The 13939-nt window shown below is 32.4% G+C and overlaps 1 protein-coding gene across 10 annotated transcripts in view; it reads left to right on the top strand.

The window, feature by feature from the left end:
* The window catches only part of OXR1 (oxidation resistance 1), a 452205-nt gene that overhangs the window by 398638 nt on the left and 39628 nt on the right, over positions 1-13939 (top strand). For all 10 annotated transcript variants that reach the window (XM_082364281.1, XM_082364287.1, XM_082364285.1 and 7 more), the window contains 3 exons: positions 294-1054; positions 4454-4622; positions 7855-8017. In XM_082364281.1, the coding sequence (XP_082220407.1) occupies positions 294-1054; positions 4454-4622; positions 7855-8017 (1093 nt within the window). The remainder of the gene's footprint in view (positions 1-293; positions 1055-4453; positions 4623-7854; positions 8018-13939) is intronic.

Below are 13939 nucleotides of genomic sequence, written 5' to 3'. Positions count from 1 at the left end.
TTTTAGTTTAGAATTATAGCTTCACCCAGAACTTGTATCTTCAACTTCTCTTCAGGTAGATCAATTCAGGAAATCTTACATTGATATTTCCCAGATCTTAAGCAGTTGATGCAAAACTTGACTTAATTACATGGTCTATAGGAATCAATCAAATTTTTGATATGCTGTTAAGAGATGTATGCTACATCCTTTTAGGAAAGCCTTTTTTAGTGATATTAATTCAGTGTTAAGTTTGTGGAAAATAAAATTCTACAATTTAAAAAGTAATAACTTTAAATTTTGTTTACTGACAGAGAGATAGATCAGTTATCGGGAAGGGACTTCTGCCATTTAAAGAAAATGACAAGAACTAATACTGATGAAATAGACTCAAGAATTCGCGATGCAGGTAATGATAGTGCCAGCACTGCTCCTAGGAGCACCGAGGAGTCTCTTTCTGAAGATGTGTTCACGGAATCAGAACTCTCTCCTATACGAGAGGAGCTTGTTTCTTCAGATGAGCTGCGACAAGATAAATCATCTGGTGCGTCATCAGAATCTGTGCAAACCGTCAGTCAGAGTGGAGTAGAATGTTTGACAGTCATAACAGAGGCTGCTAGTACTCCTGACCACTTAAAATCCGATTCTGGACATACTACCAATGAAGTTGGGACTCTTTCTTTTAAAACTGATTTAAATAATCTTGAAATGGCTACTAAGGAAGGAGATCAGACTACAGATAATCTTCAAGAAATATCAGGTCCTAAAGAACAAAGCACAGGTATAAAAGGTAATGCAGACCAGGATTTTCTTCTTAATGAGAATTCATTACACCATGAAGAAGGTGAAAAAGAAGGTATGCCCTGTGAGGAAGCAATAGAATTTAAACAAAAGCCAATTGTCAACAAAGGAAAACAAAGAAAGGAACAAAATCAGGACTCAGAGACTGAGGTAGAAGAGCTACGGAAACTCTGGAAAACCCATACAATGCAACAAACTAAACAGCAAAGGGAAAATATTCAACAGGTGTCACAAAAAGAAATTAAGCATAAAATAGCAACAACCAATATAGAAGGTAAGTGTTAAGGAATATATAAAGTTAGTTTATCTTATTGTATATTGTCTCCGTCTTTCCTCACTGACTCAAAAGCTGCTGTATCTTAGGCCACTCTGAAGGATGATCTAGTAGCCCTTGACTGATGTTTCTCTGGGGACAAGTACATAGTCTCTGGTTTCTCCTGTCTTTTCTTATCCCACAGTGGGTTGTACACATAATGAGCATCTTTTCCACCATGTTTAAACATTCCTCACTCACTGCATTCTGTCTTTAAACAATTTATTTCTTGAAAGTGCACCCAAGTTCCATAATGCCTCTGATTTCTCCATTTCTCTTTTAGTTCTTGGTATGTTTCATCATTAGAATACCTTTTAAAATTGCATATGTAATATCGTACTTGCAATTTGCAATTGCCGAAGTTGTAATCCCATCATTTTTAAAAAATGCAGTTAGACATAAAAATCTATTTCTGAAATTCTTTCAAGTATCCACAAGTTCCATCATTGTCTGATTAAATGTTTTCCTTTAAAAAGCAGTACTAAGGATAAATTAAAACACCATTTTGTTTTTTCATACTACTTACTTATGAAAATTATAGTAATAGTTTGTCTTTTATTTCTAATATACAGTGCTTCCGCTTAGTACATTATGGGTTAAAAGGTGTATAGCTCAAGTATCTTAGCTAACATTTCTCATGTTCTTTTGGAGTATTGATCCTAATTAATCCAATTTACGTATTAACTTTCAGTTTTTTTAATTAAAAAATTTTAATTATTAAAATATACATAAAATAAAAATTACCAGTTTAACCATTTTTAATGTAAAATTTAGTGGCATTAGGTACATTCACATTGTTGTACAACCATCGCCACTATCCATTTCCAGAACTTTTTCATCTTCCTGAACTGAAACTCTGTACGCATTAAACAGTAACTTCCAGTCTCTCCTCCCTGCAGTCCCTGACAACCACCATTCTACTTTTTGTCTCTGTGAATTTGTGTCTCTACCCTAAGTACCTCATATAAGTGGAATTATACCATATTTTCCCTTTTGTGTGTGTGGCTTATTTCCCTTAGCATAGTGCCCTCAAGTTTCATCTGTGTTGTACCATGTCAGAAATTTCTTCCTATTTAAAGCTGAGTAATATTCTACTGTACACAGCACATTTTCTTTATATGTTCATTTGTTGATGGACATTTGGGTTGTTTCCACCTTTTGGCCGTTGTGAATAATGCTGTTATGAACATTGGTGTACAAATAATCTATTCGATTTCCTTCTTTCAATTTTTTGGATATATACCAGAAGTGGATTTGCTGGATCCTATGGTAATTCTGTGTTTAATTTTTTGATGAACCATTGAGCTGTTTTCCACAGTGGCTGCACCATTTTACATTCCTACCAGTAACACACAAAGGTTTGATTCAGTTTTTAAAAACACTGAATTTTCTTTGTATTGTCTAATTTAGGTATACTGAAGACCTAAGGATTATATTCAGTAGATGTTCAGGAATTCATTTACTCAAAGCAAGTTCTATAAAAGATTGAATATTTTTTCTTTTGTAATTTTTTTCTTTATTCAGAACTAATGAATGTTCATTAAAGAACATTTGACAAATGTAGGAAGTTTTTAGAAAATTTATAAAAATTACTTGGAGTTCATCACCTAGAAATGATCATTGTTAATATTTGGTGTATTTATCTTTGATCTTTAGTGTGTATGTGTATATACATACACACAGACACATACAATTTTGCTAGTTTTTGTATGTATCTTATGTGTATTATTCATATAAAATCGGGATTATATGTTGTTTCTTGCTTTTTTTACTTAGTATATTATGTAATAAACATTTTCCCATGTCATTATACAGTTGACCTTTGAACGACTCAGGGGTTAAGGGGTGACACACACCCCTCTCCCACATTCGAAAATCTATGTATAAGTTTACAGTCAGCCCTCCATATCTGTGGTTCTGCATACATGGATTCAACCAACCATGTATTGTAGTATTATAGTATGTATTATTTGAAGGAGATCTGCATATAAGTGGTCCTGTGCAGTTCAAACCTGTGTTGTTCAAGGGTCAACTTGAATCCATATAATTCTTTCATGGTTTTTAATGGCCCTGTAATTTAGCCATTTCTGTATTAAGACATTCAGTTGTTATTAACAATTCATATTATTAAGATATTTCTTTGATGTTGTAAAGAATACTGGCATAAATATCTTTATTTGATATGTTTGTGTCTGCTGGTTGTCTTATATTTTGAAATCTTTGAAAAAGATAAAATGAGGCATTTCCATTTGACCCAATAATATAGTAGACTACTTTTATTTTATTGGGTTTGTTTGGGTGCAGGGTTTGATGGGAGGGACATCCCATTATGACAAAATACTAAAAGGAGAAAAATTGGTAGATAGTTTAGATAGGTATTCCTGGATTGTTACCGTTTGGTTTCTTCTTTTTGTACCTGTGTATGGAGGGGGGACAAGAAACTTAGTTTTAAGTAACTAATTTTAAGTAACTTGAGATCCTATAATAGGGAAATATTTAAAGTTTCTGATCTTTAGTGACTTTATAATATCATAAAAGTTATAAAACTGTAAATATATAAATATAAAAATGTACAAATATAATTGTAGGAAGAATGGTAAAAGTTCACTCTTTTAACCTGATGGGAATGTTGGGGCTCAGATAGATTATGTACCTTGCACAGTATTACACAGAAAAAAAGCCATGACTAGTACCCAGATCTCCTGACTATAACTAAGTGCTTTGTCTTCCACAGTATGCCACCTTCGTAAGCTAATTAATGTCTAGATTGTTGAATTGAACCATGTTGTCAGACTCTCAGTGTGTCATATGTCAGCATCTGTGGTTGGACGGGTTAGAGATAATTCAGGCTGTCCGAACTGATGGCTGAATCTAGCATATTGTTGTTTTTATCACACCTTCATATGCATATAAAAGCTTCACAAGATTTTTTACTAAATTTTTGTCTGTAACAACCATATTACAGTAAACCTTTGAAAATTCTACAGACTTATTTAGATATTGTTCTAGAAGGCTGATAAAGAACATGCAGAAGATTGCGCATGTGTACGTGATTACTTTAGTGTGGTTGTCACAAACAGAAATTTGACAACAGTTCCTGGATCTTTCAAAGCCTTTTCCCTAACACTTAGATGTAACGTCAGCTCATGCTTTGCCTGTTAGTTCATTAGTCCTGCTGTACTTGTCACTTTGCCTCTGATGGGAAAAAATACAAGCTACTTAAGAGAATTCAGTAAGTTGATGTTTTATTCTGTAATTATTTGTCAGAAGTTTGGAGATAAGCATTACTTAATCTAAATTATTTTAAATCATTCAAGCATGGTGTATGAGAATTGAATAAACACTGTGTCTCAATTCTAGGTTCTGCACTTTTAAAAGAAAAGAGGAGGCATCGATTACATAAGTTCTTATGTCTCAGAGTTGGAAAACCTATGAGGAAAACATTTGTATCTCAAGCAAGTGCAACGATGCAACAGTATGCACAGAGAGATAAGAAACATGAATATTGGTTTGCTGTGCCACAAGAAAGGTAAAACAACAACAGAATATTCAAAACATTATTGAGATTCCTTGAATTGAAATTATTTCGTATAATACATCCCACCAGTAGCAAAGTATTGAAATAGTTTATGATTAAAACCTGACATTAAAGCTATTCAAAATCATTTAGCTCCTCTTTTACGCTCTTTAATTTACCCCATTTCTAATTTTAGTCCCCTTCATGGTTTGATGCAAAAAATGTGAACATATACCTAGTTTTAGTAGTAAAGAAACTGACTTAAAATGTCTTAGATCAAGAAGGTTCATCAAAATATTAACTGGTACAGCCCCTACCTCAAGGCAGGTAATGATGTATAATTTCTTTCTTAAAAATTTCATCAAATGCTTACTGAATGCCTACTATATAATAAATAGCACTAAACTAGCTACTAAAAGGATGTGGTCCTCAAAGTATTTTTTATACCCACTACACAGTAAAATTTTTCATCTTAAGTTTAAGCAATTCTAAAGGATGTCTGTCATCACTGCATTGTAAATATTGACATTTTAAGTTAAAACTTGCATTTATATTTTAAATATACCCAGTAGGATCTAAACATTGTAACAGTTTGCCCTCTACCATTATCCATTTAAACACCACTTGAATGTGCTCTTTAACAGTTAGAATTTGCATCGTTACTTTTTCTCTTTGAATTTGTATTTCAATTATACCTCCTCATAGAATCTTACTCTAAGGTACTATATTTTTATTCCCTTTTACATTTTTTGCAACAAATTACCTATACTTACACATTTATCTGTGTGTGTGTGTGTGTGTGTGTACTGGAATTACATTTATTTAAAAATTTTCTGTGATTATTGTCAAAAGAGTAAAGGGTCTAAGGCTTACCCTACTTTGCTAACAAGTTGGCCTGCCTCAGTTTAATGCATGCTGGCAGAAAACAGAGTCACAATAGCAGCAGTCACAGTACCAGCACTTGTATGAGTTCTTTGAGCTTCAGTCCCCACAGTTGGATGTGAAGAAGGCCAAGTGACAGCTACATGTGCCATGGGTTATGTTAAAGAAGAGGAACCATAAGTTTAGGGAACTTAAACCTTTTATAATATACAATAAGCATGGTTATTACCCTTTGCTCCAGAGTAAGGTACTATTTCTGCCTTCTAAAACTATGCTATGCTTTGTTTCCTGTTCTAACATACTTGAAAAGGTAGTGCTGAACAAAGATACACAATGCCTCTGCTCACAATACATGTGGAAATCAAAGAGAAAATTGTCTATCAACAACTGCATTATTCCAAATGTTAATTAAACACAAGAAAATTTTATCATTACAATTATTACTAATAAACAATTCATCAAAGCAACATAAATTATAAATTGTCATAATTATTACATATAAAAAAGTAAAATATAGGGAATGCCTTAATAAAATATTTAGGGCTTTCCTCCAATTAGTTTATGTATCCATTGATGAATATTGTTCATTGAAATGATGAGATAGGATTCAGCCCCTCAGTTCTACCCCCTCCCTTTTTTCTTTTTATTACAAGTATTGAGAAGCTTTGCTCATAAAAAAGTCTGTGAGACTGAAAATTTTTATTATAATAATGTCACTCAATTCTTTAAACATGTTTCCATTTATATTCCAAAATTACTTACCTTTCATCAGAATTATTTTTAGTGACCATTAGTGAACAACTTCATTAAAAACTCCTCCAGTTTTATGGAAATCAGTGAATTAGAAACCACCTGATATGCCAAAGGACTTGTTATCCAGTCTTTTAAAACTTTTCCCCATCTCAGTACCAATTTTGGGCAACCAGGAGGTTTTCACAGTTTATGGCATGTAAAATTCTGGATGACTGATGATAGTGCTTTAGTGAAAGCAGAGAACAGGCAATCTGTAAGATATCTTGACCACACTGTTCTCAGGCAGCTTAGTATAATCTTAGTATAAGATTAACATATGGAAGCACAACATAAGAGATTACTTCCCTTAGAACTATCTTATGTGTCTGTGTACCTCTTGGAAAGTCTTTATATGTTGCTCTGAAGACTGTTGCTTTCAGGAATATAATAATAAAATTCTTCTCTCTCCCCCCTCACCTAAATATACAGTACAGTCTGTGCATTCAACAAAATGTGATTAGAATAATTTTAAAATATGGTATGATTTGCATAATTCATGAGTACATGAAAGGCAAAGAGCCAGATACTCAGATCTGCCAACAATACCAAGATGATTACAATGAAATATTCAACCCTATTATATCTTTAGTTAAAAATAATGTAAGGATTTGTTATTCTCATTACTGTTGGTTTTATTTTAATTTTTGCATGGAATTTTCCATTTTAATGTTGTCCTTGCACCTTGGCTAATGTTCATTAAAAATTAGTTTTATTAGAATTTTGAACTGTATTGTATCTAAGTAATTTATGAAAAAAACAATTGCTTGGTATCATAGAGACAAATTATCTGAAAGATGATACTTAATACCTTTTTAAAGTGTTAGTTGCCACATAAGAAATGACATTATTAAAAAATTTTATTAAATTAGAAACAATTTCCAGAACAGTGGTTATTGATTGGTATGTGCTAGTGGAGAGTTTTATAATCACTTTTCAATTATCCATGCTAATTAAAGCCAACAAAACATACATATTTGAAATGTGTTGCTGACCCTCAAATAATGTTTATCAGGGATTTAGGCTTTACTCTAGTAAACAGAATTGAAAAGGGGAACAAGAGCATTAAAAGGTTGGATCATCCCTGAACCAATAATACACTGTGTGTTCCTGGTATTTAAAAGTTAAACATACTAAATTTCTATTAACTTGGAAAAAATCTGTATAATGTCCAGGTTTCAAAATAGGTAATTAGTAAGTTGTTTACTTATATTTTAGATAATTAGATCATTGTGTGAATGAGGCCAAAATGGTGGGTTCAGTTCTCCTTTCCATTACTAAGTTTCTTTAAAGAAAAGAAACATTATTGTGGACAGCATCTGAGCTTGTCAAAACCATGCTAAAGAAAATCCTAATGTAGTTTTCTCAGAGCTTGACAGAACACAGCCAAAAAAATTTAAGTTAATGTCTTCCTGGTAGTGGGCTTTGTTTTATTTTTAAATAAAGCATGGTATATATTTTGTATATTTTAAGTCTTCAAGTTTTGTGAAAATACTTAACAAATATAGTTTTAAAATTCTAGCTAACAGCACAGAATACTAGGTCTATTACTAATAATTGCTTGTTCTAACAGGACAGACCACTTGTATGCCTTCTTCATTCAGTGGAGTCCAGAAATATATGCAGAAGATACTGGTGAATATACCAGAGAACCTGGATTTATAGTAGTAAAAAAGATTGAAGAATCTGAAACAAATGAGGATTCTACTAATGAAGCAGCAGCTAGAGAATGGGAGGTAAGGGGGAAAATGTGAAGATTTCACTTATCTTTTTGCTTTGTGTGAATTTATAGTTTTATAGTAGTTACAGGCAAAGTACAAGTGATCTTTGTACAAAAGAGTAATTTTTTAAAGGTTCACTGTCCATGTATATACATGTTTATTGAATAAATCTGATTAGTAACTTTGGTTTATTCCTATTTGTGATTTTCCTTTTGCTTTAAAATACTAGAGAAGCAACCTATAGCAATAAAATGCTCAATAAAAGATTGAATGAACTTTAGAATAATATAAACTGCTGTTATACTAATTTTCATAAAATACTTATTTCAGATCTGATTTGTTTTAATGTTATCTCCTGCATGGAGGCGGTACAGCAGTTATTTAACACATTCATGCAAATTAGCACTCCTTTCTAATAAGCTCATAAAGCATTACCTTGACATCAGTTTAGCAGTAATGCTAGGGAAATAAGCTGATGCTAATTTTACTAAGTAATGAAAGTTTTATGTGCTCAGATTTACTGAGCTTGTCTAAATGGTCAGATTAACACTAATCAACTTTTTATAACCCCTCTTAGATCCATCTTTTAATATTACATATTATGTTTTTACATGCTTTGTCTTGTGGGATTGATAGGATGACAGTATCCGGTTTCTCTCTTGTTATGGTTGCCTGGATTAATCTCTTCGTGCATTAGAAAATACAAAGCAGATGCTAAAATGTGATAATAAACTGGATCAAATTTTGTTATCCATGTGGTGTTAATGTTTGCAGTTGTTTATGTGATGAATATATTGTGTATGTACTTAACATATATAATGATTGAAGGTATATACATGGCATGTCTTTTGTTTAAAATGCAAACCTGATTTTGTATGTGCCTAAGTCCATTCTGTGTAGTATATACAGCATCCGTTTCTACTGTGACTACAACATAATGGAGGAAAAGAGTTTAACATATTTTGAGCATTTATTTTGAGTTATTTTAATATTTAAACCAACATTATTAATCTTACCAGCTTTATTCACAATAGCCGCAAACTGGAAACAACCTGAATGCCTATCAGCAGGAGATTGGATAAATAAATTTCAGAATATTTATATAATTCCAAATAATATAGCAATAAAAAGGTTCTATTGGTAACAACAACATGGATGAGTCTCAAAGATAATAGTTTAATAAAAGAAACCAAGCCAGACATAAAAGACTATATACTGTATAATTCCATTTACATAAAATTCGTAAGGGCAAAACTAGTCAAAAGTCCACCAGACTACCTGTTTCTGGGAGTTTAGGGCTTGGCTAGGGGCAGGAGGGAACTTTATATAGAGTACTGGAGATGGTCTGTATTTTATTCTTGGTGATGATTTACATGGGTGTTAACATGTGCAAAATAATCCCTATGTATTTAAAATTAGCTTTAGGATACTTTTAAAATAGCCCAGGTGATCAAAGGTAGTAACAATAGAAGGTAGAGTGGAAGGGGATAAAATAAAGTTTTTTAAAAAGGTATTACCTAGCTAATAAGACAGGATTTAGTGACAATTAGGTAATGGTGAAGTTTCTGACTTGGGTGGCAAGGTGGATGGCAATATTTTCAATCAAGTAAGGGAGTTGAGAGTTTTCTCTCCTTTGGGATTGGAATACTTAACTTTGGAAATAATAGACTTTTATTATTATTTTTTTGAGTATTGACATTTTGATTCAAAGGAACTGCCTCAGTTCTTGTGGAAGACTCTGCAAGTTATGATTTCTAAAGAAAAAAGTCTCCTCACTTGTTTTCAACTAGAATTGATTCAAATAAAAAGAAGATGGATGATAAAAAATTTAATTTTAAAAACTTTTTTTGCTGCATTGCCTAGAAACATTTTGTTGCACTATCTAATACAGTAGCCACTAGTGACATGTGGCTATCGAATACTTGAAATGTGGCTAATGCAACTAAGGAATTGAAGTTTTAATTCTATTTACTTTTAATTAATTTAAATGTAAAAACCGATACTTGATTCAGTATTGGATGACGCTTAAATATGTTTGGAACAACTTGGATATATGAATCTATTCTTTCAACTATAAGTTTCATGAAATCTAAATATGATCTAAGTAAGTTCAGGTATTTCCTATGAAATTTGGTGTCTGCATTGAGATGTAGTTAAATATACTAATTCCTATAGATACAATAGCGCTTAGCCACTTGTAGCTGTAGAGCACTTGAAATGTGGCTAGTCCAAATAGAGATAATCTGTAAATATAAAATATACATTGGATTTTAAAGATTTAGAATTGAAAGAAAAAAATGTAAGATATCATTAATTTTTATACTGATTATGTTGAAATGATAATATTTTGGATATATTGGGTGAAGTAAATATATTAAAATTGATTTAACTTTTTTTTTCCTTTTTTCATGTGTCCACTAGAAAATTTGTAATTGCATATGTCTTGCATTGTATTTCTCTTGTGTAGTGTTGGTCTAGTGCCTGATAGCTACTAAGTACCTAAACAGTTGTTGTTGCTTTTTTTTTTTCCATCAAAAGTCTGTTGTTTACCTTAGGGCTCACTCTTGGTGTTGCACATTCTGTGGGTTTAAAGAAATGTAAAATGACATAAAAAGTATTTTAAATGTTAAAAGGATGTTTTTTAAAAAAGGAATTTGACTAGAGACGTATATAAAATAAGAGTAATTAAAAATTTCTACCTACGGCCGGAGAAGAGGTGACTTAGAATTTAGGATGAATTTATTATGAATTTATTTCATGCTAACATGAAATTTATACATTGGGGAAACTTTTGCATATGATAAACTCACCTCCTCTACTACTTCTCTTCTGTTTCCTTCCTGTCCCCCTACCTCTGTAAGTGGCATGAGGGCAGGGTTTTATGGGTTTCATACACTATCTGCAGAGCTAAGAACAGTACAGGCATATAATTCATCCTCGATAAATACTTACAGCATTAATGAATAAATTTGGACATAGATTAAAATAAATAATGAAACTTGTACTTATTAAAAATTGATCTGTATCCTAAAATAAGTTCTTATGTCACTTGTAGTAAATATTTTGTCATAAAGCCATAGACTCTGGAAGTTGGAATTAACTGACAGTTCAGCCTCTCTCATTTTACATTTTACACTATTCTTGGTTCTGCTTTAATATATTTAGTGATAAGAAACTTACTACCTCAAAGGGCAGTACTTTTCAGTTTAGGACAGTTCTGTTAGAAAGTCCTTTCTCTTAGTGAGTTTAAAGAAACATGCCTTTGTAAGTTTAATACATTTGTCTTTGTTCTTCCTTCCAGTGCACGTTAGTAACAACGTATTTTTTCTATATACTATGATAACATGAAAATTTATTATCAGATATTAATACTTAAATATAATTATTTATTATTATTATCTTCCTTTTTAATCCTCTACCAGGATTATTTTCCCTGGTACTTCTGTTTGACTTTAGTAACTCTTCTTTGATCTTACACTATCCTCATCATTACCCTAAAAGGATTCGTTAACTGTGGCACCCCAAATTACTAAAATGTGCACGTTTTGTAGCAAGAAAAATTCTATAATATTTGAAACAATTTCAGATCCCAAATGTGCAAATTGAAAGTCAGTTCTACTGAAGATAATTAGAAAAGGTTGGAATTCAAGAATTAGAAATGATGAGAAAAGGAAAAAAAGGAGAGCAGTATTAGAGATTTGTACAGTGAATTCCAGAGAGAAGTGAGAGTAGCAGAAACCTACCTTTACTAGCAAAGAGAAAAGATAGCTAAATTTTAAGATTGTCAGGAGTAAGAACCCCTTAAGATACATTAGAACTAAGATTCCTGAATATTGGGAGAAAGAATCTAGAAATACTATACATGTAACTCAAGATGTGTAACAGATTGATGTTATTTAATATGTACTCTTTATTGTTCTAGTTTAGTCATTAGTCAATATAAATATAGTTAGCATAAAACGTCAGCTTACCTCAACATTGTTTCTTTTTTAGCCATACTGTCCTGAGTTTCTTAATTATGAATTCTTCTGCTGTTGGTAGTTTAATAACCCTACCTTGCGACTGAAAAGGAACAATTGTAGAGTCTTCTGGTTTCTGCCAGTATTCAGTGCAAAAAGTCAGTAGAGCATGTTTACTGAGGATAATGTTTTATGTGGGCCTTTGCAGTTTTGTGAGAAATATTACTTGCTTTTTGATGGGGAGTGTTTTTATGGATGTTCACTGAAAAGGAAAATACACTAATGGCATTTCAGCAGTGTCAGGTAAAGGTGGGAAAAGATGCCTATTTTGACTCATACTATTTGCTGATGATTGTGCTTTGATTTGATTAATACATAAATATAGAGATTAATAGTATAGTGAATTTGCATGTGCCACTCAGCTTTCTCAACTGATTTTATCTGTAATCCTTCCTTTTCCCCAGTTCACATTTCTTCAAATGTGATAAAAATGTTTAAGATACACGTAATATGAATGTATTTTTACTGTTTGCTGTTTGAATCGGCATCCAGCTAATGTTTAGATGTTTTGATTAGTTAAAATGTCTCTTAATTCTCTGTAGATGTAGGTTCTCCCTCCATTTGTTTGCCTTGCTTTGCTTTTTTACCTTGTAATTTTAGCTTTTAAGAAATCATATTTTTCCTGTAGAATGTCCCATAGTCTGGATTTTGCTGATCACATCCCCACAGTCTTACTGACATGTTCTTCTGCCTTGAATTTCCTATAAATCAATATTTAGATCTAGTGCAACCCATTTAATCATAGACTATTATCTTTATTTTACAGATAATTTCTCTAAGCTTGTTTCTTAAGCTTAATTTTAGCTAAAATCCTCAAAGTGGTTAATCTGTAATTCAGAGACTATACTCTTTTACCACACCAAGTTCTCAACCTAGGCAGAACCTTTGAATCATCTGGGGGAGCTTTCAAAAATCTTAATACTCAGGGTCACCTCAGAGCAATTAAATCAGAACCCCTGGGGTGGGACCTACTTATCAGTATTCGTTTAAAGCTCCTCAGGTGATTACATTGTACATTAGAGGTGGAATAACTACTGTACTACCCCAAGCCACCACTTTGGGTGTTGTGTTAAACATATATAATGCTAAGACAAAAGGTACTTTCAGACTATATTGGTCATAACATACTTTAATTTTCAAGTGTCTGTCATGCAAGTTACAATGTATAAAACATTTTCAAAATATTCCCCTTATTTTGGTGTTGCATCTGCACACCAAAAACATAAATTTGCTTCACAGTGGAGAAAGTTTCTTTAATCATTTTATGCTTTGATTTTTAAAAAGATTTCTTATCAATAGTAGCAATCCTGACATAGTTATTTCAGGCATAGCTCCCTTACATACCAAAGGACTCCTATCACCTTATGTACTCAGAGGCACTACAAAGAAAGGGAAATCAAGAAGTATACCAGGCCTTCCATACTTTTTTTTTCATTGATCTATGCCTCTTGAACTTATCTATCAAATGTGCTTTAAAGTTGGATGTACTTGACAAGTACCCAAGTGTCCAATGGTATAGTCTAAAGCAGTGCCTACCACAGTAAGCCTGAAATATCTTTGAAGCCTGTTTTATTTTTAAGGTTCATGTGAATTTTGCATTTATCTTCTTAATTTATCTGATGTACGTAAAAAACTTTTAAAATTGTTATCATGAAATAAAAATGATGCTACAGTAATACAGATCAGTTTTATCCTATCACCAGGTACCATGGCACATAACTGCACCCCTCAGGCTTTATCACCCTCGACCCCAAATACCAACTTCAGGAGGCACTATACTAGAATCCTCTGAAAGTTTTAGGTTTCAGCTTGTCACATGTGTTGAGTGTACCAGTCTTGCTGCTTGATGACATGCCTCAAAAGTAGAACTTTTGAAGTTATAATTGCTTGTTGTACCACTTCCTTTGGGTTGACATTC

This window comes from Balaenoptera borealis (genome assembly GCF_965194805.1).
Source record: "Balaenoptera borealis genome assembly, chromosome: 17".
Taxonomy (NCBI): domain Eukaryota; kingdom Metazoa; phylum Chordata; class Mammalia; order Artiodactyla; family Balaenopteridae; genus Balaenoptera; species Balaenoptera borealis.
Note: the sequence above shows the minus strand (reverse complement) of the source record. Positions and strands in the feature narration are given on the sequence as shown.